Source organism: Salvelinus namaycush, chromosome 34, assembly GCF_016432855.1.
Source record: "Salvelinus namaycush isolate Seneca chromosome 34, SaNama_1.0, whole genome shotgun sequence".
NCBI lineage: Eukaryota > Metazoa > Chordata > Actinopteri > Salmoniformes > Salmonidae > Salvelinus > Salvelinus namaycush.
The window spans coordinates 19,652,810-19,680,527 of record NC_052340.1 but is presented as its reverse complement, the minus strand read 5'-3'; the positions used below and the strand labels follow the sequence as shown (position 1 = coordinate 19,680,527).

The window sequence follows — 27,718 nt, the reverse complement described above, 5'->3', positions numbered from 1 at the left end:
GATGGAAACCATACTTGGAACAGAATATTATTGACATTTTACATTAATGGACCTCAATCTTACATTTCTAAGAAAGACCATGTTGGTGTCTTCAGTTCTTTGCATTCTACCAGGTAAGTGTGTGGTAACACCTGGCTGGAACCTTTATACTACATCTAATTTTCTGACTACAATACAATAAAGGTCTCATTGAAAATAATAGGTGAAGTGTAAAATGCAGCTCTGGGAACAGATGAATCATGTTGAGTAGGTTAGGCTATGACTCAAAAGTATACTTGCTCAAGCAATAGTTAAATTCACTTGGATACATTTGAGCAAGTGTCAACATCTGTTGTACTGTAGCCCCTTTGCAATGTTTGACTGGGTGCGTGAGGTGTACAATTGCCATGTTGCCATCTGCTTCATTGTATGTAAGGAAGCACAATTTGTATGTGAATAATAGATCAATCAACCACACACTCGAGATCATTTATAAAATTGCTGCCAGAATACTACTGATGACACAGATGGCCAAGAGTATGTGGACACCTGCTCGTCGAACATCTCATTCCAAAATCATGGGAATTAATATTGGTTGGTTCCCCCTGTACTGTCATAATAGCCTCCACTCTTCCGGGAAGGCTTTCCACTAGGTGTTGGAACATTGCTGCGGGGACTTGCTTCCGTTCAGCCACAAGAGCATTAGTGAGGTTGGGCCTGGCTCTCAGTTGGAGTTCCAGTTCATCCCAAAGGTGTTCGATGGAGATGAGGTCAGGGCTCTGTCCAGGCCAGTCAAGATCTTCCACATCAATCTCGACCAACCATTTCTGTATTGACCTTGCTTTGTGCATGGGGGCATTGTCATGTTAAACAAAAGTGCCTTCCCAAACTGTTGTGCTTGTGTGCGGCTGCTCGTCCATGGAAACACATTTCATGAAGCTCCTGACTAACAGTTCTTGTGCTGACATTGCTTCCAGAGGCAGTTTGGAACTCGGTAGTGAGTGTTGTAACCGAGGACATAAGATTTTTACGCTCTACACTTCAGCACTCAGCATTGCTGTTCTATGAGCTTGTGTGGCCTACCACTTCATGGCTGAGACATTGTTGCTCCTAGATGTTTCCAATTCACATTAACAGTACGTACAGTTTATTTGGGCAGCTCTAGCTGAAATTTGACTGGGGCAGAAATTTGATGCGCTGACATGTTGGAAAGGTGGCATCCTATGACGGTGCCACGTAGAAAGTCACTGAGCTTTCAGTATAGGCCATTCTACTGCCAATGTTTGTCTATGGGGATTGCATGGCTGTATGCTCGATTTTATACACCTGTCATCAACAGGTGTGGCTGAAATAGCCAAATCCACTAATTTGGAGGGATGTCCACATAATTTCGTATGTAGCCTCAGCCTGTCAGACTTCAAAAGGTCCGTGCTATCTGGGATCCTACCCATTGAAGTTGAAATTTAACATGGTTAGGTAAGAAGTTAGATTATTGATTTAGGGTAGGGACGTCCCAAGGATCCCAGATAGCACTGACACTTCAAAATGTGTCTTTGGTACTGTTTCAAAAAATGCGCGGAATATTGACGTCAACCAATGTCTCGGCGCAGAGTTGTGACTTCATCCACCATTCCGGAAGAAACGCGGTCTAAACGTTTACGCATTAAGTCTAACGTGAGTTCTCTGCTCGTGTGTGCAAGACAACTGTTGACATTTTCAAACTTTTAGAATATATTCCGAGCGAATATTTCAGGTACTCAAGTCACCAAAACAAGAGCTTAGCTAACGCTAGCGTATCTCGCTTAGAGAGGTCTAGCTAGCCATTTTGTTGACAGGCAGCATGGAGTTGAAATGTGCTTTAGCTAACGTTAGTTAGCTTGCAGTTTACTGATGAATGCCTGTTGTTTGCTAACAAGCTAGCTAATACCCACATAGCGTTATCTTTGTATGCTTTTACACGCATCTACGTCAGTTAGCTAACTTGTTAGCCTCCCAACCCTTTGACGAGTTACATGTGTAAATACAGCTGTGTCCTTCCTCCACAGTGAAGTGAGAATGTCACTGAACAAATCAATGCACCCGCGGAACCGCTACAAAGACAAGCCTCCGGATTTTGCCTACTTGGCCTCCAAGTATCCAGACTTCGAGCAGCATGTCCACACCAACCTGGCTGGCAGAGCTATGTGAGTACAGGGGCGTATTCATTAGCTACTGACATCGTTGGCCGTTTAAGAACCAAACGGAAGCAAACAGCAAAACGATAGTTCTATTTGACAAATGCAGATAGGTCCGTTGCGGTTGTTTCCATTTAAGAAACGTTTTGCAACAAAATTGGCGTAATGAATACGCCCCAGTACATATGCTGTAGGCCAGTGGTTCCCAACTCCGGTCCTCGAATATATATTTATTTATGTATTTAACCTTTATTTAATAACCCATCAACAGCCCCGGACAAACACACCTTGATTAGTCAACTTTTCAACTAATCATCAGGCCATCAATGAGTTGAATCTGGTATGTTTGTCAGGGGCTACAACAAAAATGTGCTGTTGGAGGTACTCGAGGACCAGAGTTGGGAACCACTGCTGTAGGCTGTTGACAAGTTATCTACGACTGAGTGCCATTTTGTGCCACTATTGATTTTGTCACACCAGTAAAACCCATTTGTGTGGCAGGATGATTATTTTTTTGTCCTTGAGTGCAAAGCGCTGCCAACTTCCCAGCATTTTCTCTCATTACTGTAGCTTTCTCACCTGTGTGTGTGTGTGTGTGTCCTCACTATGTTAGCTGAACTCCCAGTAGGAGGTTCAGAGACTTAGCAGGAGAGAGGCATCAAAGACCCTTTGATTTTCCACATCCTTTTTTATGGTGTTGTGGTGGTTTTCTCCCTTCCTCTTTTGGAGGGAAGGGGGTCTCTGGATTTGGGCAGGGATCAATCAATGCCTCTGCAGGGACACATCGCCCAGTGCCCGTCCCATTGAGCTGAGTGCTAGAGTGTTGGGAGCTGATGGGGTATCGGGAGGAGGTGAGGTGACTTTAGGTGTCCACTGTAAATTATTTAGACAGGATGACCTTAACGGGCGTCATTGCTGACAACCATGATGATTAGTAACCTGGCCATGTTGGTGCTATCGTTAAGTTAGACATTACCCATAAACACTAGCTTCCCTGATCTCTATTGGAGCAGGGTTTAGGCAAATGCCTGTGGTTGCTTGTGAGGTTCATCAGCTACAGAGGAAGAAAAAGGATGACTCATGATTAATGTATGCACTACAGACAGAATCTCAGCTCTGATGGGGAGGAGTGGGAAGTTGTGAACCAGGGCTGGAGAGGGACTGGGAGCTGCAGAGTGGGGGGTTATGGGACAGAGAGCCTGGGGAGGGAGGAAGGCAGTCTCAATTCTCCCTGAACCACTAACTGGAGGATCAGGGTCTGCCAGCCAGTAATTGGGACACAGGGATATGAAATATGCAGAGAGTAGGAGAAAGAGAGGTGGGGATGGAAGTAGTGGGAGGGAAGGGACAGAGAGCGAATGAGCGAGAGGGAGCCTAGATGGATGTGGAGATGCAGAGAGCTTTGGTGCTGCTTTCTATCTCACTGAGTTGCTTTTCAGATCACATTTCTACTGTCAAGATTGTCATGACTGTTCTTCACAGCACAAAGGCTTGAGAGAGATTTCTCTCACAGAACTGACAAGGGGGAAGATTGTGAGTCCTGAGTCCTGTCACATATCACATTGTGGTGTGCTTTTGTGTGATTTACCCCCCTCCTGGTTGTGGGAAAAACAAACATGCTGGCTGCTGAAGTCAGACAGTCAGGGGTTGGAACTGAAATAATTGTCCAATCTTAACAGAACCCTTATTTTGTTTCGTTACACTGTTCCGACCAGCAAAATTAAGTTCTGAACCAGTTTGAACCAAAATAAAACGAATGGTTTATATCGTTCCTTTCTGTTCCTTTTTAAACCTTTGAAATCAACAACAAAAAAATGACATTTAGCTCAGCGTTAAATTACTTTACCAGTCAGTGCAGGGAAGCTATTTACATGCATTGGACAGGCGAGTGTAGGGCGCGAGATGCAACAGAAATGTTTGGCGAGAGAGGGTGGAGGACGAGGCTTGCTTTGAAGCTCTGGGTATCTTGTTATGGCATGCATTATCTGAATTAGGCCCACAGAATCATACCTATTGAGGAACTTTGAATGTCTTTGAACTTTAGAGTTGGCTTAACGTTGGAGCAGCTAGCTAGCTAAAAAGCTTGTGTGTGCAAAGCGGCACCAGACTATGCTTTGGAGTGGGAGGGGCAGGTTGCCTATGTGCACAAACACTGGCAAAAGCTTTTCAGCTGGCAGGCACACACTGGAATAAGTTTCTGAGTGACAGAGTGAGGGCTTTGCATAGGTGCTTTGTTGCACCTGGAATATAAAATAACATTAACCGGTTCCCATGCTTTTAAAATAACAGTTCTGTTCTGGGACAGTATAGATCACCTTTGTTCTGATTCTGTTGCAAAAAAGCAGAATTTGATTTGGAATAGAGATGTGAGGGTGTATGAGAAACCAATTTCAATCATTTCTTTTCATTTCATTTCCAAGACTAAAGTATTGCATCAAGAAGCTTAGAGGCGCGATTGAAAGAAGTCCTAGTCGACCAGTACTGCCTTCGCTTGTGTCTGCAGGAGAGGTTATTATGGCTGGATAGGCAGCCAGGTGCAGTAGAGCGAAAGACCCGACAGCTGAGCAGGAGAACAAAGAAAGAGAGGGAGGCTGTTGGGATCATTTTGTTTTTGACATCAACTCAACTGCGAGGTCATCATTACACCTGGTGCTGATCTGGAGCTGACGGGGCCAAATAAAGCACATCTCTTGCTCTTCTTCTGTTCTTTCTATACCTCTCTCTTGTCTCTGTCCTTTCCTTCATCTCTGCTTCTTTTTTCTCTGCCTTATTTCTGTCTTGCTCACTCTCTTCTTCCTCCATCCCCCTCTCCTCTATTTTTCTCTATCTACTGACTGTGCGGTCTCTGTTTTGATGGTAGAGGATGAAAAGTGTCCTGTGTAGCCGGCCTCTCTTTTGATTCCTTCTAATGACAGACTGAAGGCCCAAACTGCCCCTGGACTAGCCTGTCCAGCACCACTCCAATTAGTTGGTGGATACCCCCCCCCCATGCTCATGTGTGTATACCCCTCTCGTTTGTACATTGGAAGTGATCCAGCCTCGTCTTTGTGTTGAAATTGGCAACCGTCTGCTCAGTGTGAAAATGACATTGTGTAAATGCAAATGAATGCAGACAGACATGCCGATGTCACCACCAGGTGCAAGCGTCTACTGTATGAGTGAAAACATATTGGCGTGGGCTGTGGGTATTTTCATTGTGAATGTGCAGAGTGTGTGTGAGCTAGTTAGTTTATCAGCTGTCTGGCGTGGCTGTTTAGTGACTGTGTGGGTGAGCAGTGAGGCAGAGGAGAGCTGTTTAAATGTGCTTGATGTCCATCTGCAGCAGCCAGGTGGTAATTACAGAAGAGAGAATCATTACTGTACACTACATGACTCGCTGACAGAAGGATAGACGGATAGAGAGACGACTCACTGACAGAACTACAGACACTGACAGACAGACAAAGAGCTCCATTACCATACGTGACTCACTGATGGACAGAATGACCGACTGAGAGGGAGACAACACAACCTCTTTCTCTAGAGTTTGCTCACTACCAGACCTGCGTGGGTTCAAATATTATTTGTTTTCTTTCAAATATTTCAGCAGCGCTTGATTGAGCTTGCCTGGTGCAATGGAACAAATGCAGTAGTCCCAAAAGTGCAAGATCCGTAAACTGAAAAAGGACCTACCAGTGAGACACAAGTCTTCATCCTGAATATCCCTACAATCCAGCACTGATGTCTCCCTGAAGCTCTTACACTAGTGTGAACACAATTTAAAGCTTCAAGAGAACTTCAAGATTAGTCCACTGCTTGGCAAATCCTGTCTATGGATGTTTTCCTCTTGTTCTTTGCCAGTGATTTAGGATCCCCTTCTGCCACCAAGCAAGTGGTTGGATTAGCATACTTCTGTATTTGTGGTGTATTAATCTGGTAAGTAAGTAGCCTTAGTTGAGTACTTGAGCAGCCATTGATTCAGTGGATCAGAGTTATCTTGGGGAGACGACGAGGAGACGACCAATCCCGCTGGGAGATGAATAAACCAGTCTCCTCTCACTCACTGAGCCCCACTGGAGCTGGAGGAGACTGAAAGATAGAGAGGAGGGGTATGTGATTGAGAGAAGTTTGACGAGAGGGATGAGAGAGAATTAGCCTTTAGAATTGAAAGTATGATATATTTGGGGGGGTTCTCATCAAGGAGGGAGAGTGATGTAAGAGATGGAGAGAGCGAGGACTCAATGGCAGAGAGATGGGATTAGGAAGCATGAACCAGAGAGATGACCCAGGCGTTCCATCGCGGCTGTCTCTGGCTGGCTGGCTGGCTGACTGGCTGACGACCCATGATGCCGCGGGAGGGCATAAAAAATTCAACACTCTGGGTGACATTTCATTTGGCTGTCATCGTTTTTGGGGGTGCAGATATTACCAGCAGAGAAACCATCCCTGGTGGGTGGAGGAGTTTTTCCCCCGTCTTCCTTTAATAAATGGAACAATGGAACTTTCCACCTCACAGTGGGTTCCTTCCTGGTGCTCTGCTTGCATTGTTACCATTGTAGAAGACAGGAGGAGGTGGTGAAGGGAGAAATATGGATCAGTCTGAAAACGAGTCTCCTGGCTAGACCATATACAGTGCCTTTAGAAAGTATTCACACCCCTTTACTTTATACACATTTTGTTACAGCTTGAATTTAAAATGTATGCAATTGAGATGTGTGTAGATTAGTGACACAAATACCCCATAATGTCGAAGTGGAATTTGAAAATCTATGGCAAGACTGGAAAATGTCTGTCTAGCAATGATTGACAATTAACTTGTTTTACGAATAATTAGCTTTTTTTTCTTAAATTCAGGTGTGCAAAGCTCTTAGACTTACCCCAAAAGACTCAAAGTTGGAATTGCTGCTCGGGTGTGAATACTTATGCAAATTCAATATTTCTGTATTTAATTTTCAATAAATTAAGCAAACATTTCTTAAAACATGTTTTCACTTTGTCATTAAGGTGTTATGTGTGTAGATGGGTGAGAAATTATAATTTTAATCCATTTTGAATTCAGGCTGTAACACAACATAGTGGTATGTCAAGGGGTATGAATACTTTCTGAAGGCACTGTACATCTTTTGTGTATGCTAAGCTTGCAGATCTGAAGGCACTAGATGGGTAGCTTATATGGTGGAAGTGCGCTAAATCACCTCAATCTCCCTGATTGGTTGACTGGGTTTCTGATTACGGCCAACTGATTACCAGGACCTCTCTGATTGCTTCGCTTGTTAACCAATGAGAGCCCCTGATCAGCATGGACTTTGATTAGGGCCGAGCTCTTTACTGAGGATAACTGTGGCTTCTTTGAATGGCTTCAGCTTCTCCTTTGCATTGAACTTAGTGGCACTAAAAGTTTTTTTTCGTTTTATACCTGATGAGCTCTTCTACATACTTAAGTGCCTTCATTTAAAGTGGAGCTCTCCTAGTCTTGGCTACACCTCTGAGTCAGGAACAATCAATACTTGTTGTGTTCAGTGCAGCGAACAATAACCTGATGTGGGAAATGGAGCTGCTAATCTGCCCCCCAAAAAATCCTGTGCATTCAGAATTAAAATGAGTTTGACCTGAAGGTCGCCTCTCCATCTCTATCTGTGCTGATGAAGGACTACGCCAGTGGAGGGGGGAGACGTGGGGGCTTACTGTGCTTCTGGCTTCTTCAGCTGCAGCAGTTCCCTCGCTGCACTAGGACTGTTCTCGTGCTCATCACAGTTTCAATTCCCTCATCTCTCATGAGGTCACATTCTTCTGTTCCATCTGCTGATATTTTGCTCTCACCCCCACATTCTAATTGCTGTACTCCCTCTGTCCTCTCACTATTGTCTCTTTGTCCTCTCACTATTGTATTTCCAAATGCAGAGGGAAACTGCTGAGTATGCCTCTGCCCAGGTAGTTTGGAGACCAGAACTCCCTGTGTACTCACCCACCACAGCCCACAACCCTCCTAACAACAGATCTCAACCTTCGTCCCCCTCACAACCTTACTCTGCTTTCATTACGTCAGGTTCCCTTAGGCTTCTTACCGCCCTTATCATTCCACCTGAGTCCTCTACATCACCATCCCCCTCACTCACCTTATTCCTGTAACACTTTAACACAGACAACATGAATTCTCTCACAAACGCGGTTTATACTGCCACCGGTTTGTCCCATGTCCGACACCGTCCATCGTCTGCCGCACAAACGTCCACCCTACAATGTGCGTCTCGATCTCGTGCACGCTCACGCTTCTTCCTGTATCAGCCATATTGCTCCAGCGTGGCTGGATTTACGTGTGCTTTACTGCCTGTGTGTGCTGGTGGTCCGTGGTGGTTGCCATAGAGATCCGGCGTTGCAGTGCTCTGCAGTACATACGCACACACACACACATTACAGTCTAAAAATAGAAGGCTGAGCAGGCAGGCAGGCTCTGAACGGCCTCGTTCTCTGCATATTGATCAACGGACTGCTTCTAAGGAGAAGAGAGAAACTGAAACCTGACGACTACCGTAGCCAATGCCTAGGCTTTCGCTCAGTGGGCTAACACAGTCTTCGGGGACACGGGTTCGAACCCCCGTCTGTCACATTGTACTATATAAATTACACTTTCCCCCATATGCATGTAGTCTAACTCATCCTCTCCCTATAGTCACGCTCTTCATCAGTGAAAGTCTCTCTCCTCTTTGCTGTAGCTGTGGTGAATAGGCTCTCCGTCTCACCCCCCGAACCCAGCTAGGAGGTGCCAGACGCTCCTATCACCAGGAGGTGTCTAATTGCTGTCTGGAGGTGTGAATGCAGCACACAGACTGGTTAATTACACACATCTTGCTCTATCTGTCCCACTCTCTTTGTCTCTCAAACCCCAAAATTCTTTTGTTGTGTTTCTCAAACACAAAATGTGCTTTCCAGGCAGTGAAAATCATAAAAAATGTAGAGCTAGAGGTGTGTGGGTCTGGTTTAATGCTGGAAAATATGATTTCTGTATCATTAGCGAAGAAGTGTAAATTGATAAGCTCATTTAATTTGTCGACGGGTCACATCGTGGTGGTTGACGTGTGATGAGGGGGAATGGGAGATATGGAGCACTTGGCTGCTCAGGAAGGGAAGGGGGGAATGCAGTCTAGGGCTGCCTGGAAGAGGGGTGGTTTATGTGACATGGTGTCAGCCTGGAAGGGTGGTCTTTAGGAGAAGTAGAAGGGTGGGGTAGAATTGATTTGCCATTTAATTTAGGGCTTCTTAGTTAGTGGCTCTCCGTGAGTTTACAATAAATGTGTTAAGGTCTGGGTTTATGGTGTAGTTACTTGTTTTTGTTTTACCTGTGTAGTTATGGTGTAGTTACTTTAGCATTTTAACTACATCTGTTGCCCCTCCCCCTCGTGCAGGCTGAACTTCAAGGAGCCAGAGGCGGTGCGAGCCCTGACCTGTACCCTGCTGAAGGAAGACTTTGGGCTGACCATAGACATCCCTCTGGAGCGTCTCATCCCCACTGTGCCTCTCAGACTCAACTACATCCACTGGGTGGAGGACCTGATCGGAGGCCAGGGGGAACCACGCAGGGGCATCGACATCGGTACAGTTCTGACCTCTGATAACCCCTACTAAATATAGCCCCTCTCCCTTGATCTCTTTGAAATGAACCATCCATCTTGTTTCAGCCATCATTGCTAGGATGCCTCTTTACCACCAGTCCTGTTTCTGTAGAGGAATAGATGGCTTTTATAAGGCCTGGCCCTTTAATCCCTCCACTGGTTCTTAGTTAAATTAGACCGTTGGTTTCTCACCTGTCTATATAGATAGAGCACAAATATCCTCAATGCTAAATGGGATGAATAAACTCCCATTGGGGCGACAGGTAGCCTAGTGGTTAGAGCGTTGGGCCAGTAACCGAAAGTTTGCTAGATCGAATCCCCGAGCTGACAAGGTAAAAATCTGTCTTTCTGACCCTGAACAAGGCAGTTAACCCACTGTTCCTAGGCCGTCGTTGTAATTAAGAATTTGTTGCCTAGTTAAATAAAGGTTAAATAAATCAAATAAAATTCCCATATAAACATCACATCAGTAATGGAGAGTGGTCAAGTTATTTAATGTGTGATCATGTTTGTTTGCTCAAGGGATATTCCTCCAGCAGTAGCCAAACCGCGCTTCTTAACACCTGCCCGCTTAACCCAGAAGCCAGCCACACCAATGTGTCGGAGGAAACACTGTTCAACTGACAACCGAGGTCTGTCTGCAGGCACCCGGCCCCGCCACAAGGAGTCGCTAGAGCGCGATGAACCAAGTAAAGCCCTCCCCTAACTCGGATGGTGCTGGGCCAGTTGTGCCGTACTATGGGACTCCCGATCAAAGTCGGTTGTGATTGAACCCGGGTCTGTAGTGACGCCTCTAGCACTGCGATGCAGTGCCTTAGACCGCTGCGCCACTCGGGAGGCCCAGTGCATTACATTTGACGAAAGCCTATGGGTAGTGTGTGCTATATAAGGTGCTATTTGGGGGACAACCTATAAGAACGTCTGCCTGACATTGAGCATTACAGGCTGGCTGAGAGGGGCTGCCTGGCACAGGTCTAGCCCAGGACACATATTCACAAAGTCTTAGAGTCTTAGAGGAGCTGATATAGGATCAGTTTTGCCATATGAGATCATAATGAATATGAATTTAATACAGGCTGACTCCTACTAGTCCAAGGGCAGCTGGCTGTCCGTGTGCATCACAGACTGGCACAGAGACTGGCAGAGGGGCTGCATGATGGTTGGCACATCCACCTTCGTATCCCACATGTACTGTAGGCCTATCTATTTCCTGTGGACCACTAGATATCACTGGCCAAATCCCCATCCACATGTCATGGCTGGTTTCCTGCTCTATCCATCAGAGAGTGTGATGTGTGTGTTCGTCAGTTTAGCTCCTCAGAGAGGCGGACAGGTCAGTGATTGGTGACCCTGGTGCCTGGTCCATTCTGTAAGCTGATTGGAGCTGTCACTCTCCTGATGGATAGCCACAGGGCATTACTCTCTCCCAAAGCTTGACCTGCGAGGTGCCATCTCACCCATCTCCACTGCCCCAGGGGACCTCACTGTGGTTGGGTAGATTGGAGGCCCTGATCTCTGTTAGACCTGGACGATCTGATCATGGCTGTCTGGATCACCTCTTGTTAATCCATTATGAACAATAAGAGACCGCGGGAGTGGCATTGAATACACACACCCTGTGCCTCATGTAGTGTGTTATATCCCCAGGTACTGGAGCATCCTGTATCTACCCCCTGCTGGGAGCCTCTATGAACGGCTGGCATTACCTGGCTACTGAGGTAGATGACATCTGCTTTGACTATGCCACCAGGAACGTAGAGCAGAACCACCTCTCGGATCTCATAAAAGGTCAGTGGCAAGCTGTCCATTGGTAGCCGCATTGTAATGTTCCACTACTGAAAGGAAGATGGCTTGAAACCTTGTTGATAACGTGTCCTTGCCCTGTCTCATGTCCCAGTGGTGAAAGTTCCCCAGAAGACCCTGTTAATGGACGCTCTAAAGGAGGAGTCGGCCATCGTCTATGACTTCTGCATGTGTAACCCTCCCTTCTTCGCCAACCAACTAGAGGCTAAGGTGGGCCTCTTTAAATGGAAAGTGTTCTGAGAATCTGGAAAAACGGCTTTATAAATCTCATTTATTCACTGTTTTCCTCCCCCTCTATTTTTGTCTTTTCCTTTTCTCTGTCACTCCCTCTTTCTCCTACCCTTTACTTTCTCGCCCCATGCCCCTCTTTTCCTCTCCTTCTCCCCCCTCTTTGCCTCCCACCCTCTTCCTCCCCTCTCTTTGCCTCCCACCTTGTTCCTCCCCTCTCCCCCTTTCTCTCCGTCCTCCTCCCCAGGGGGTAAATTCCAGGAACTCTCGTCGTCCTCCCCCCAGCTCAGTGAACACAGGTGGTGTGACAGAGATCATGGCTGAGGGAGGAGAGCTGGAGTTTGTCAAGAGAATCATCCACGACAGCCTGCAGCTCAAGACACGCCTGCGGTGAGAGAGTGACACACACACACACACACACACAGGACGTGCGCGCGTAGTACACACAAACGCACCACACATTGGTCCCCATCAGTACACAGGGTGTGGTGGAGTAGCGTTCAAGATCGCATCACGCTGGTTTCCGATTGGTCATGCTTTATAAACTCAGCAAAAAAAGAAACGTCAACTACTATTTGTATGAACATAACAAGATTCAACAACTGAGACATAAACTGAACAAGTTCCATAGACATGTGACTAACAGAAATTGAATGATGTGTCTCTGAACAAAGGGGGGGTCAAAATCAAAAGTCAATGCAGCTGGTGGCCACACCAGATACTAAGTACTGCAGTGCATCTCCTCCTCATGGACTGCACCAGATTTGCCAGTTCTTGCTGTGAGATGTTACCCCACTCTTCCACCAAGGCACCTGCAAGTTCCTGGACATTTCTGGGGGGAATGACCCTAGCCCTCACCCTCCGATCCATTAGTGGGATTGAGATCCAGGCTCTTCGCTGGCCATGGCAGAACACTGACATTCCTGTCTTGCAGGAAATCACACACAGAACGAGCAGTATGGCTGGTGTCATTGTCATGCTGGAGGGTCATGTCAGGATGAGCCTGCATGAAGGGTACCACATGAGGGAGGAGGATGTTTTCCCTGTAACGCACAGCGTTGAGATTGCCTGCAATGACAACAAGCTCAGTCCGATGATGCTGTGACACACCGCCCCAGACCATGACGGACCCTCCAAATTGATCCCGCTCCAGAGTACAGGCCTCGGTGTAACGCTCATTCCTTCGACGATAAACGCGAATCCGACCATCACCCCTGGTGTGAGACAAACCGCGACTCGTCAGTGAAGACCACTTTTTGCCAGTCCTATCTGGTCCAGCGACGGTGGGTTTGTGCCCATAGGCGACGGTGATGTCTGGTGAGGACCTGCCTTACAACAGACCTACAAGCCCTCAGTCCAGCCTATTGCGGACAGTCTGAGCACTGATGGAGGGATGGTGCGTTCCTGGTGTAACCCAGGCAGTTGTTGCCATCCTGTACCTGTCCTGCAGGTGTGATGTTCGGATGTACCGATTCCTGTGCAGGTGTTGTTACACGTGGTCTGCCACTGCGAGGACGATCAGCTGTCCGTCCTGTCTCCCTGTAGCGCTGTCTTAGGCGTCTCACAGTACAGACATTGCAATTCATTGCCCTGGCCACATCTGCCTTCCTCATGCCTCCTTGCAGCATGCCTAAGGCACGTTCACGCAGATGAGCAGGGACCCTGGGCATCTTTCTTTTGGTGTTATTCAGAGTCGGTAGAAAGGCCTCTTTAGTGTCCTACGTTTTCATAACTGTGACCTTAATTGCCTACCGTCTGTAAGCTGTTAGTGTCTTAAGGACTGTTCCACAGGTGCGTGTTCATTAATTGTTTATGGTGAATTAAACAAGCATGGGAAACGGTGTTTAAACCCTTTACAAGGAAGGTATTTGGATTTTTACGAATTATCTTTGAAAGACAGGGTCCTGAAAAGGAGACTTCTTTTTTTTTTGCTGAATTTATCTGCGCCACTTTCCTAAACCCCAAATATAATATAGAAAAGCCTGTTGGTTATCAGTTGGTGTTTGTTCATTACCTTCTGTTACAAATGCACCCTTTCATTTAGGATGTAAGGTAAGGAGGGATGATAGAGGGCCACTGATGGAGGAGAGCAGAACGATGGGATGGAGCTGTCACCCAGAGTTTGTTTAATGAATTGGCACCAGGGTAAACAGTCACCCCCCCCCCCCCCCCCGGCAGTACCTGCATGCCCGCAGGGAACGTGTGTGTGTGAGAATTAGATTTGATCACACTGCACGCGTGGTGACAGAGACAATTGGCTGACTTGGAAGGTGTGTGATTGCATGTGTACGAGTGTGTTGAACTGTCACTACCATATTTTTGTGTGTAAAGATGATTGTCACCCACAGGAGAGTGTGTGTCAGTGTGTGCATATGTCTGTGTGAAAGATGAGTGGCCCTCACAGGGGGAAAAGTGTCCATCTCTCTCTGTGTCTGGTTTGCCTGCATGTGTCTGTCTGTGTGTTCACACCGATGTACTTGTATGGTGCGCTTGGCTGGTGTTGAGTGTCTGCCACAGGGAAAGGTGTGCCTGCCCTAGTCTCCCGCTTCTGTTCTTTCCTCTCCCCCCCTGCAGTGTGTGTAGTTTGTTTGGGGCCGGGGCCAAGGCAGCAGTAGCAGGCTGTCACTCCACACACTGCATGCTGGGACAGCAGAGCTACCGCCAGGTGTCCACAGAAACCAAGCCAGCCCCTCTGATTGGTCCTCTGAGACTCACGACCCCCCCCCCTTCAACAACACTAAACCGTAATTACTCTCACCAGACTATCACACATAGATAGTCATAAACACACCCCAACCACCAGCCAGGAAAGTCCCCCTTTTCAACGAGATGCCCTCTGCTAGTCATTGTCTGTTATTGATCTGATAATCACTAGCTATGTGGAGAGGGTAATAACGTTGTAATCACCGGTCTTTGTACTCTTGGAAGGAATAGCTTGAAAATAAATGTACAACTTTGCCAAGAATCTGACTGCTTCTGTCTGACCCCCTATGGGATATTTTAGTTCTTTAGGGATGGAAGGTCTTACTGGAGGAAATGGGGAAGCTTGTGTGTGTGTGTGTGTGTGTGTGTGTGTGTGTGTGTGTGAACATGAATGTTCAGCCTCCTCTCTGCATGACAAAGTGGGGAACATCTGGGGATATTACAGGTCCTCAATATTTCATGGTGCCACTTGAGACGAGGCCTTTGCGCCCCCACCCCTACCAAAAACCCTTTCACTCCCACCCTTACCCCTACCCAAAACCCTCTCAACCACTCCCACCCAAAACCCTCTCACCCCCACCATTACCCCTTATGCCAATATGACTAGCCAAGTTTGAAAATATGATCTTGCAGTGTTAAGCTTTCACAAGGCAATTCAGAGAAACCGTTATGTAATTTTGGTACGGATAGAAAGGAGTCATGAGTGCATTCAGGTGTGTGCGCCCCGGCCAATTCTCTTCACAATTATCACACAACCTCATTCTCTTCAGAACATCCCAGGGTGTGACGCCATGTCATCTTGTAACTGTACATCAAACATAATGATCCTAAATGTTGACATTGTACACACCATGCACACAGAGCAGAGCACATGTGGCAGTACACAATTTTCGGGGACCGAAAGCACTACTTTCAAAACTACTGGCTAAGAAGTATACAAAAGTACCGGAGAATCTCTTGAAAAGATTGTTCCATTACCATAACAATAAACACGCCATCCTCACCATACACACCATTGCTCATAGATATATAGTATCTAGGCCTAATTAATCTAGACAGGATAGGCAACCCAACCAGACGAGGTTTGTCATGCATTGTTTAGTTTTCCTATCCAGATTGACTCACTGTTGGTTTGTCTATTTCTCCCTGCTAGGTTTGTCTCTGTGTTTCTCATGCTAAGTTACTCTGTATTTATCTTTGCTGGTTAGTACTGAGGCTCTATATGCTGTTGTATTGATTACAGTAGACTTATCTCTTCATTGCAGAGGAAAGCGATTGATCTGCCCTGCCCTGGGCTGGACTTCAAAGCTCTGTTCCACCATAGAGACTCATACTGGCCCTGTTGTCTCTCTCTCATATATATTTATATATGTAGTAATTACAACTACCCTCTTTGCCTCAGAACTACAGAAAGTCAGTTAGGATGTTTTTCCATGGAGGGAAGCAAGAGGTAGATCCTATATCTGCCGCTTGTTTGATCGCAGGCAGGGGTTCATGCCCAGCGCGCTGGACTCACACACACACTCCTAATAGATTATTATTCTTCCAGGTGGTACAGTTGCATGCTGGGAAAGAAGTGCAGCCTGGCACCTTTGAAGGAGGAGCTGAGAAAACAAGGGGTGAGTGCACAAACACACACCTGTGTATATTTGAGACAGTCTTCAGAATGTGAGCTCTGACGAGGAGACATTTGATGCTCATACATGATCTTATACACACAGCACTCGCAAACAGATACAACACACAGATGCTCTGTGCTGTACCAAGCCCTGGCATGTGTTAAAAATATCCTGATTCCCCATATATACCCAGTGATAAGGTGAGGTAATGGAGGGTTGAATGAGCTCCCTCCCACCATCTCTAATACCACCTCTGAGACGGAAGAGTGGGATCAGATACCTTCTGAACCATAACGGATCAAGCCTGGCTAATACGCTGGCTAAGCAATGTCATAGCCCAGACCTGATTGAGCTGAATTCTATTAGCCTTGCGTGACTGAAACGCATGGCAGGGCCTACACACAAACATTTATATTACACACACGTACGCATACACACACAGACGGTATGTCAGTCCAACTAACGTTCATTAGCTCCATTATCCTAGCTATTAGCCCCTAGCACATGACTGATAACTGACTGGCTATAGAGGTTAGTCTCCAGCCCTGTGTCACTGTGCCAGTCGCTTACCTCCGAGATTACGAGACTCATTCACTGGGGATGACTGGCACAGCAGCTCCCATGGTGTTAACCACACACACGTCAATCACTGGGGGAGGACCATCCCACAATCCCATGCTCCTCCAGAGGTGTCAGAGGGCTGTCGCTGCTCATTAGTGTTAGTGCAGCCATGGCCAACGTCCAGCGCATGCAAGAGGGTGGGGGTGTAATAGGAGACCTAATTAATATGCTAATGCTATATGCTGCATCCTGTGTTTCTTTCTCTCTATCTTCCTTGTTCTCTCTCGCTGCTTGGTTCAGGGGGTGTTTAGAGGTGAACATGGCGCTGTCATATAGGGATGCGTTTTCTTGCCTCCGAGATCTTTGACCTGCATCCCTGGAGCACATTCCCCACTGAAACCCACTGCTTATTGATTGTGTGTAGGGAGGGGGTATCAAGTGGATACTATTCAAGAGTCTTTTACACTGATCTTTTCCCCCAGGTCCTTCATGCTTATTGGAGGCTCTTCTCACTAGTGCTCAGCTCTGGCACTAAGCGCTGTATGTGTAAATGTGTCCTGTTCACACCTTGAAGGATGTAGTGCTGCGCTCCTTCACCTGGACATGCTGGGAATGTGCCTCTGTAGAGCTACCTGTGTATTGCTAATGCTTGTTGTTGTCGTCTGCTCCGTTAGCGTTGTCTAATGTTCTCTGTATTGGTCTGTTTCCAGGTACCCAAAGTGACCCACACAGAGTTCTGCCAGGGACGGACCATGCGCTGGGCTCTGGCCTGGAGTTTCTATGATGATGTTACTGTTCCGGTAAGCTGGCTCTGGTGGGTGGTTCCCCTCGGGTCCTCTCCCAACCAGTTCATCTATAGTGGGAGAGTAGAAGAGAAGGAAGGCATAAGCATGGCATCACCTCTCTCTCCTTCCCTTTTTCCTCCCTCCCTCATTCCCAGTCATCCAGACCCATGTCCTAACTACACCCCTGCAACTTTTCCAGACATTCCCCAGACGTTCCCAACCTCCCCACACTTCCTTAATAATGCATTCCCGGCCCATCCCACTCCATTCTCTAGCCAATTCCATAAGAGAACACAGGCAGCACTCAACCCACTCTCTGGGGAGATGTTTAAGTCCCTCCCCTAATTTGCTGTATCCAGGCAACAGTTGCCGGGGCAGGAGTGTGCGCACCCGCACGCCATTCCATTAGGCTCTTGGGCCACTGAGGGAGTGATAGAATGAGAGAGATGAGGGAGAGATCAAAGCTCAATATGAGAGTGTGAAAGCTGGAAATATTGGGAATTTGAACGAGAATTAAAGGGCGCTAGAGGCCTGGGGATTTTTTTAAATTACGTGTTTTAAATTGAACCTTTATAACTAGGCAAGTCAGTTAAGAACAAATTCTTATTTACAATGACGGCCTACCCCGGCCAAACCCGGACGACGCTGGGCCAATTGTGCGCCGCCCTATGGGACGGCCGGATGTGATGCAGTCTGGATTGGAATCACCGCTGCGCCACCAGGGAGCCCAATGGAAAGTGGAGTGTTGCAGTATATGAAGACTCCTTTGGTGTCAGTCAAATTCTTGTCTCGTTTGCCTTACACCAAAGGCAGTTGAGCAGAAAGATTGGCCTACATTTTACTGCCCTCTCTTCACACAGTGGAGCACTCCATTACCAGGCAGACTGGGGAGGAGTGTGTGTGGGGGGGGGGTTCTATGCATGAATTGTGCATATGACTGTGCAGGTGAGCGTACAAATGTGTCTGTGGCCTACTTAACCCATGGATTACTAGAGCAGGCACCTGTGTACTAGTAACTAGCTCCTCCGTGGCACCACAGCCTGTGTTTTCAGCACAACCTGGTGATTGAATCAATAGCTCTGACATCTGACTGATGTGTAAGGCAGGAAGTGAGTCTCACCAGCCACATTGACAGAATCTGATCCCTTCATTACACAGAGAGGGGGGGGGGGGGGGGAGACATACTGAGGACGATAGAGAGAAAGAAAAAGTTAGAGACCATAAAAGGAGACTTGGCGAGGGAACATTAAAATCAAAGCGCTCTAGCTCTTGTTGGTATCTGTGTTCTGAGTGTCATGTGACAATGTGGGCCCACAGCAGGGGGCATGTCTGGCATGCAGGAGAAGATTTACAGCAAGGGGCATGGTTAGGGAGGGGTCAGAGGTCAACAGGAGCAAGACCCTGGTATTGAGGTTCTGGGAGGGGGCTAGCCCTAGCTAGGTTGAATAGCCATCTCTCTTCTGCTGATCTGTCTGTCTGTGTGGTCAGTAATTGAATATCAGGGGAGCCATGCTGGGGCTCTGTTTGTTAAGCTGAGCACCCAGGCTTGAGTCCTGGTTAGAGAATTGGGGTAGACTGGCTGCTAGAGAGAGAGACAGACAGACTGGCTACACTAGAAGACTAGAGCGAGGTGTGGTCAAAACAGAATACAGAAAGCTATTTTTCTTGTGCGTGGACTGACCACACATTTGAGTGTATGAGGAGGTGGGAGTGGGTGAGCCAGGTTAATAATGGAAAGGGAAAGGGAGGGAAAGAGCAAAGATGAATCACTGGAGACCAAAGAGTGAACTTAAAGCTGTATACACACAGACTAGATGAGGAGAGGTGTTCTTTCCTGTCAGTGGTTTTTGGTATGTGCTTGTGTGTAAGTGTTTTTCTGTGTGTATGCTTTTGTTTGTGTGAATCTGTGTGTGTACATGCATGAGTGTGTGTACTGTGTTACTGTGTGTATTTATGTCAAGGATATGCTGTACAGACAGGCTACAATCCTTGATGGATTGTATAGATTTTCTTGGTTTAAGCTGCAGGGGCTTACTGAGCAGAGAGAGAGAGGCTGGGAAACAATCAGAAACGCATGAAGCAGCTATAACCAGGCCTGGCTGGTATAGACTCATAAGACAGACCTGGGTTCAAAAACTATTTGCAATCTTTCATTTGCTTTAGCTTTCCTAGAGTGCCAGATGGGCAGGGCTAGTAGTTTTGCGATTGCCTGGGTCAAAAGAATCAATAGAACAATCTTAATCTAGCCCAACTAAATTATAAAAATAGTATTTGAATCCAGGTATGAGTCTAGACTAGACACTGTCAATTCTTTCTCCTATTGACTAGTCTGATAACACCTTTTTTCTATGGAAGGATAATACATTAATTAAACATCTCACAGATAACTGATCTAAGACCAGTTTGAAGGTCGTAGTCCAGTCCTCCATTCTGTGCTGACTAGGTCAGTTAGCCATATTGTCTGAGTGACTGACTGACTGCAATGTCATTATTGCATTGTTTCACTGCAGACCCGATCTGGCAATCTGGTGCATTTAAATAGGATTTTATGGACCAATGAATAAATGTTAACCTATAGCACAGTTTAAGGTAGAGCCCTGTGGTATTATTATGTGGGGGACTTGCTTAGGGAAGAAATTCCTCCACCAAAGCAGTGTGGCAGCGCTGAGGCAAGGTACAGCAGGGCCAATGTCATTGCTGAGGTGTAGGACATGGAAGGAGCGCCCCCTTGTGGTGTTTTGATATTACCAACTCAATTTTTTTAATGGTATGGTTCTTTGCCTTCACAATTCAATGTGTTGACACAAAGATGAGCTAAGGAGGAACGTGGAGGGTAAAGAATAGCAGTCACAGGGAGGGAGAGATGGGTATGCAGGTCATGACTCATTCCTGGCCGAAATCTACAGGAGTCCAAGACTATCTCTACATCAATCCCTCTTTCACTCACTCATTGTCACACGGAATGAGTGAGCAAAAGTATTTTGCTTCCTCTTCTCCGTCCGCTCTTCTCCTCCCTTCACTCATCTGTTTCTCTCCTCACTACATCTTCATCCATCATTCCCCAGCTATCCAGAGGGATTTCCATGGTGACTAGGAAAGTAGTGGAGCAGGTTGAGCGCTTCAAGTTCCTTGGCGTCCACATCACCAGCAAACTAACATGGTCCAAGCACACCATGACAGTCGTGAAGAGGGCACGACAAAACCTATTCCCCCTCAGGAGACTGAAAAGATTTGGCATGGGGTCTCAGATCCTCAAAAGGTTCTACAGCTGCACCATCGAAAGCATCCTGACGGGTTGCATCACTGCCTGGTATGGCAACTGCTCGGACTCCGACCGCAAGGCACTTCAGAGGGTAGTGCGTACGGCCCAGTGCATCACTGGGGCCAAGCTTCCTGCCATCCAAGACCTCTATACCAGGCGGTGTCAGAGGAAGGCCCTAAAAATTGTCAAAGACTCCAGCCACCCTAGTCATAGACTGTTCTCTCTGCTACCGCACGGCAAGCGGTACCAGAGCACCAAGTCTAGGTCCAAGAGGCTTCTAAACACCTACCCCCAAGCCATAAGACTCCTGACCATCTAATCAAATGGCTACCCAGACTATTTGCATTGTACCCCCCCCCCCCCTCTTTTACACTGCTGCTACTCTATTATCTATGCATAGGCACTTTAATAACTCTACCTACATGTACATATTACCTCGACACCGGTGCCCCCGCACATTGACTCTGTACCGGTACCCCCTGTATATAGCCCCGCTATTGTTATTTACTGCTGCTCTTTAATTCTTTTTGGGGTATTTTCTTAACTGCATTGTTGATTAAGGGCTTGTAAGGAAGCATTTCACTAAGGTCTACTACACCTGTTGTATTCGGTGCATGTGACATAACATTTGAAGTGAGACTTCACTTTAGAAATTGTTAACTCAATGTCGTCAATGTTTAAGCTTAATTGTCAGTTTCTCTGAGGGTGTGTAGTGTACTACTTGTAATAGTGTACTACTATTTTTTCAAACCTTTCTGAATTTAAAAGTAATCCTCTAGTTTTTCAAAAGTATCTAATCTGATTACAATATTTTTGCTGGTAACGGATGAGTTACCGGTTTTTGGTAATCCCATAATGTAACGGATTGAATCCGTTACTCCCCAACCCTGCCTGTAAGTATTTACAGTGCATTCGGAAAGTACTTTTCCCACATTTTGTTACATTACAGCCTTATTTTAAAATGTATTAACTATTTTTTTCCCCATCAATCTACATACAATAACCCATAATGACAAACAAAAACTTTTCAGAATTTTGGGAAATATCAAAATAAAACTGAAATCACATTTACGAGTATTCAGACCCTTTACTTAGCACTTTGTTGAAGCACCTTTGGCAGCAATTACAGCCTCGAGTGTTCTTGGGTATGACTACACGCTTGTCACGTGTGTTTGGGGAGTTTCTCCCGCTCTTCTCTGCAGATCCTCTCAAGCTCTGTCAGGTTGTAGGGGGAGCGTTGCTGCACAGCTATTTTCAGGTCTCTCCAGATGTTCGATCGGGTTCAAGTCTGGGCTCTGGCTGGGCCACTCAAGGACATTGAGACCAGTCCCGAAGCCACTCCTGCTTTGTCTTGGCTGTGTGCTTAGGGTCGTTGTCCTGTTGGAAGGTGAACCTTAGCCCCAGTCTGAGGTCCTGGGCACTCTGGAGCAGGTTTTTAATCAAGGATCTCTGTATTTTGCTTTGTTCATCTTTCCCTTGATCCTGACTAGTCACCCAGTCCCTGCCACTGAAAAACATCCCCACAGCATGTTGTTGCCAGCACCATGCTTCACCATAGGGAAGGTGCCAGGTTTCCTCCAGATGTGACGCTTGGCATTAAGCCAAGGAGTTCAATTTTGGTTTCCTCGGACCAGAGAATCTTGTTTTTCATGGTCAGATTCCTTTAAGTCCCTTTTGGCAAACTCCAAGCGGGCTGTCGTGCCATTTACTGAGGAGTGGCTTCTATCTGGCCACTCTACCATAAAGGCCTGGTTGGTGGAGTGCTGCAGAGATGGTTGTTCTTCTTGAAGGTTCTCCCATCTCCACAGAGGAACTCTGGAGCTCTGTCAGCGTGACCATCGGGTTCTTGGTCACCTCCCTGACCAAGGCCCTTCTCCCCCGATTGCTCAGTTTGGCGGGTGACCAGCTCTAGGAAGAGTCCTGGGGGTTCGAAATTTCTTCCATTTAAGAATGATGGAAGCCACTGTGTTCTTGGGGACTTTCAATACTCTGTAAATAAGGTATGTGTTTTTGTTTTAAATAAATATGCAAAAATGTCCACAAACCTGTTTTCGCTTTGTCATTATGGGGTATTGTGTGTAGATTGCTGAGGAAATTGTTATATTAAATCCATTTTAGAATAAGGTAACAAAATATAGAAAAAGTCAATGGGTTTGACTACTTCCCGAATGCACTGTATATTGTGCATTTACCAGCAGTCTTCCACACTGTCATCATGAATCACCCTTTTTTATCTGGGCAGGTTTAAGATGGATTCACTTTTTCCAAATAAATGTTTTACCTACTTTGAAGTATGACTACATCTTCACCAGAAGTTTTTAATTACCTCTTTCCGTAAACCCCACAATCTGTAAATTGATATTTTATTTCTCTCTCCATCTCAGTCTCCACCCAGTAAGAAGAGGAAGCTGGAGAAGTCTCGTAAGCCACTGACCTTCATGCTGCTTCAGCCCACAGTGAAGGAGCTGCAGTCCCAGGCCTCCTCTATAGGCTGTCCCTCCGACACCAGGCCTGTAGAGACCATCACTGCCTGGCTGGAGAAGACACTCAGTGACCTAAAGGTAAACACATACAGGGTTTTTTCTGGGTCAAAAGGGGGCTTAGGTGGTGGGTGTGGCCGGCCCGTCTGTGCAGCTGAATTCGTTGCAGGCCTGCGGGCAAGAACATTTTAAAGGCACACACCTTGGCAGGGGAGAGCAAAGTTTGTTGTTTTTAAAGCTAATTTCCTCCAATCTACACACTGCCGTGGAGCTGAGAGAATATTTTGCCGTTTTAAAACTAATTTCCTGTAATTCTACGTATTTTGCCATGGCTTATGCTGAGTTTAGTGCTGAGTGATTTGGGCTTTTTGAGGTCCGTACGATTATACTCATTGACGTTGTTGAATTTTCCCCAAACATAAGGCTTTGAATTTAGGCCTAAAAGTGTATTGCTTTGCTGTTTTTTTTGCAGTATTACTTTAGTGTCTTTTGTACACAATACTGTATGTTCACGCTGTCATTTAGCTCATTATTGTGGAGTCACTACAATGTTGATCCATCCTCCGTTTTCTCCCATCACAGCCATTGAACTCTGTAGTCGTTTTAAAATGACCAATGGGCTCCTGGTGACATCCCTAAGCAGTTTCCTTCCTGTCCTGCAGCTCAGTTCAGAAGGACAACCATCTTTGTGTTTGGGTGGTTTAATACATCATCCACAGCCTAATTATTAACATGACCATGCTTAGTGATATTCAATCACTGGCCTATGAGGCTTTGGAAAAGCTCCCTGGTCTTTGTAGTTTAGTCGGTGCTTGAAATTCAGTACTTGACAGACCTTACAGAAAACATAATTAATGTATGTATGGGGGACAGGAAGGGGTAGTCATTAAAAAAAAGTACTCTTATTTCAGAGTGAGAGTCCATATAACTTATGATTTGTTAAGCCAAAGTTTTACTTCTGAACTAATTTAGGCTTGCCTAAACAAAAGGGGGTGAATAGTTATGCAACTTTTTTTTCACTTTGATCTACACAATACTCTGACAAATTGCTATTAAATCTATTTCAATCTCACTTGAACTTTTTTTTCACATTTGGTTAGTTAGTTGGAGTAGTTTCTATAGGCTTTGTATTGTTTTTTGATTACTTTATTCAATATTTCAAAATTACTATTTTAGTAGTACTTGAAACGTAAATCAGGCATACTTTTATGACTCCTGAACACCAACTATCAGTCACTTAGATCTATTTTCCGGTAGAGATACCTTGTGAAGCAACTGTTCTCTATTCCTTATGATCGCGCATTCTTCTCTCTCGCTGTGTCTGCCCCACACTAACCTAATGTAGCAGCCGTAAAAGAAACACAGAAACACAGACCGCACAAGTAGATGTGCAATGGATTATGGTCATTGTAGTTAATTATGTTTTCTGCGGTAAACTATATAGAATATTGGCCTGCTGGAAACTACAGCTCCCTACATCGCACAGTTCGGCCTTGTTCTGATTTATCTCAGGGGAAAGTGTGCAATGTGCTCATTGAGCTCTCAGGGGAAAAAATGGAATTCAAATAGTTGAACAGACATTGGTCAATTTGTTGTTTTAAAAACCAATGTATGAAATTGAGCACTAGTTGTTATGCTCTAACATAAGGAAATCAATGTGAGCCCAAAATGCTCCTGAATGCATCATTATTTGAATTATAGATTCTCCCAGACAGTACCTCTTCTTTTGGTGATTGTTGATATTATACAAAAAAAATAGGTCCATTATCTTTTCTACATACTTTCTACACACCGGAAAGTATTCAGACCCCTTGACTTTTTCCACATTGTTACTTTAACAGCCTTGTTCTAAAATGGATTAAATGTTTTCCTCAATCTACACACAACACCCAATAATGACAAAGCAATAACAGGTTCTGAAATGTTACCAATTTTATAAAAAATAACTTCTACTTATTTACATAAGTATTCAGACCCTTTGCTATGAGTCTTGAAATTGAGCTCTGGTACTTCCTGTTTCCATTGATAATCCTTGATGTTTCTACAACTTGATTGGAGTCCACCTGTGGTAAATACAATTGATTGGACATGATTTGTAAAGGCACACCTGTCTAAATAAAGGTCCCACAGTTGACAGTGCATGTCAGAGCAAAAACCAAGCCCAGAGGTCGAAGGAATTGTCCGTAGATCTCCGAGACAGGATTGTATCGAGGCAAAGATCTGGGGAAGGGTACAAAAAAATGTCTGCAGCATTGAAGGTCCCATTCTTAAATGGAAAAAGTTTGGAACCGAGGCTCTTCCTAGAGCTGGCCGCTTTGGTAGAGCTACAGAGTTCCTCTGTGGAGATGGGAGAATCTTCCAGAAGGACACTCATCTCTGCAGCACTCCACCAATCAGGCCTTTATGGTAGAGTGGCCAGATGGAAAGCCGCCACTCAGTAAAAAGGCACATGAATGCCCTCTTGGAGTTTGCCAAAAGTCACCTAAAAAAAACTCAGACCATGAGAAACAAAATTCTGGTCTGAGGAAACCAAGCTTGAACTCTCTGGCCTGAATGCCTAGTCTGGAGGAAACATGGCACCATCCCTACGGTGCAGCATCATGCTGTGGGGATGTTTTTCAGCGGCAGGGACTGGGCGACTAGTCAGGATCAAGGCAAAGATGAACGGAGCAAAGTAGAGATCCTCGCTGAAAACCTGCTCCAGAGCGCCAGGACCTCAGACTGGGGTGAAGGTTCACCTTCCAACAGGAGAAGGACCCTAAGCACACTGCCAAGACAATGCAGGAGTGGCTTCAGGAGAAGTCTCTGAATGTCTGAGTGGCCCAGCCAGAGCCCGGACTTGAACCTGATCGAACATCTCTGGAGAGACCTGAAAATAGCTGGGGAGCAGACCTGAAAATAGCTGTGCAGCGACGCTCCCCATCGAACCTGACAGAGCTTGAGGATCTGCAGAGAAGAATGGGAGAAACTCCCCAAATACAGGTTTGCCAAGCTTGTAGCGTCATACCCAAGACTGTAATCGTTGCCAAAGGTGCTTCAACAAAGCACTGAGTAAAGGGTCTAAATACTTATATAAATGTGATTTTTATTTTATTTTTTAAATGTGCAGAAAATTCTTAGCCTGTTCTTGCTGTGTCATTATGGGGTATTGCGAATATATTTTTTATAATAAGGCTAACGTAACAAAGTGGAAAAAGTCGGTCTGAATACATTCTGAATGCACATATAATACGCCCAATACTTTTCTATGCAAAAAAAACTGACACACAGCAATCACAAGAACACTCCGCAACACACACACTTGTACTGTAAGGAACACATACCGCACCACACACAACTCCTTAAGCATTTACATGTACACACCTCATTCATTGACATGCCTTACTGCAAACATACACCCTAACCCAGTTTTTCCAACAGAGGTATACAAATCCTAGATAAAATACACAACTGTCATTATGTTCTACAGGTGCTGTACAAGCGTGTCCCATGTGGGAGGAAGGAACGGAGTCTGTTCCTGACTGTTGTGGAGAACACCTGGATCCACGGGAGACAGAGACGCAGAGACCAGGGCCGACACCTCAGAGAGCTGCCCAGAGCGCCCCCCAGTGGTATTTCCACCACCCCTTCCTCAGTCACAGCCCAGCACCACTCCTCTACACACATTCCGGATAGCTCACACTCAGATTCACACACTCCCACGGCAGCACAAGGGCCAGGCAGTGTTCCACAGTCAGGGACCAACCGGGCCAACTCTCAGGGGGCCAGCGGACAGGAAGTTCTAAGCCAGGAGGAGGAAACCAGCTGTGTCCCAGTCAAGAACAGTGGGACAGAGGAGGATGTCATCATGGAGTCTTCTCCTACCTCTATAACACCCAATACCACACTGGCACAGACAGCACTACCCACCACAACACAGAAACAGGAAGCCATAATCACACCAGAGGAAGTACCTATCGAAACACAGGAACAGGAAGTCAATGCCACTGGACAGGAAGTGATGCAGCCACAGAGCCCTGGAGCTGTGCAACACTTCCTGTTTAAGTGCTTGGTGAACGTGAAGGCTGAGGAGCAGGATGTTGCCGTGGAGATCCACTGGGTGGAAGGCCAAAACAAGGACCTGATGAACCAACTGTGTACCTACCTGAAGAACACTCTGTTTAGAGTGGTGGCCAAGCCACTGGGGACATAATGGAACATAGTTAACCTGTAGTACTGGGTCATGTTCATTAAGCAAAAAATGGTAGACGGGAACGTAACTTACCAGTTGTCCTGTATTCTATTTGTGACCCGTTTGTAGCAGGTAGTGAAATGTTCTTTGCTGGTTCATTAGTTTCACCTAGTCTCCTTGTCAAGGTTATAATGAGCAGTGACTATTTTAGTTAATTCAAGTTTGATAAATTACATTTAGAAATGTGTTTTAGTAATATGTCATTTGTCTATTTCCATGTTCAGTTAGTGTTTTACACACAGGTGGTTTATTCCAGACATTAAATTTGTTGAGGATGCCGTTTCCATAAACTGCAGCTAATCCA

The 27,718-nt window shown here is 45.9% G+C and overlaps 1 protein-coding gene across 2 annotated transcripts; it reads left to right on the top strand.

Annotated features, from left to right (window-relative positions):
• Nucleotides 1–1,607: 1,607 nt before the first annotated feature.
• Nucleotides 1,608–27,718, top strand: mettl16 (methyltransferase like 16). Of its 2 annotated transcripts, none has more exons than XM_038974259.1 (10): nucleotides 1,608–1,653; nucleotides 2,025–2,162; nucleotides 9,536–9,723; nucleotides 11,390–11,530; nucleotides 11,640–11,755; nucleotides 12,021–12,163; nucleotides 16,026–16,095; nucleotides 17,367–17,456; nucleotides 23,088–23,264; nucleotides 26,653–27,718. In XM_038974259.1, the coding sequence occupies exons 2-10, from the start codon at nucleotides 2,035–2,037 to the stop codon at nucleotides 27,373–27,375; spliced, it is 1,776 nt and encodes a 591-aa protein (XP_038830187.1). In that variant the 5' UTR covers nucleotides 1,608–1,653; nucleotides 2,025–2,034; the 3' UTR covers nucleotides 27,376–27,718. The 2 variants fall into 2 exon arrangements, with proteins under 2 accessions (XP_038830187.1, XP_038830186.1); XM_038974258.1 differs by having other exon boundaries at nucleotides 1,622–1,732.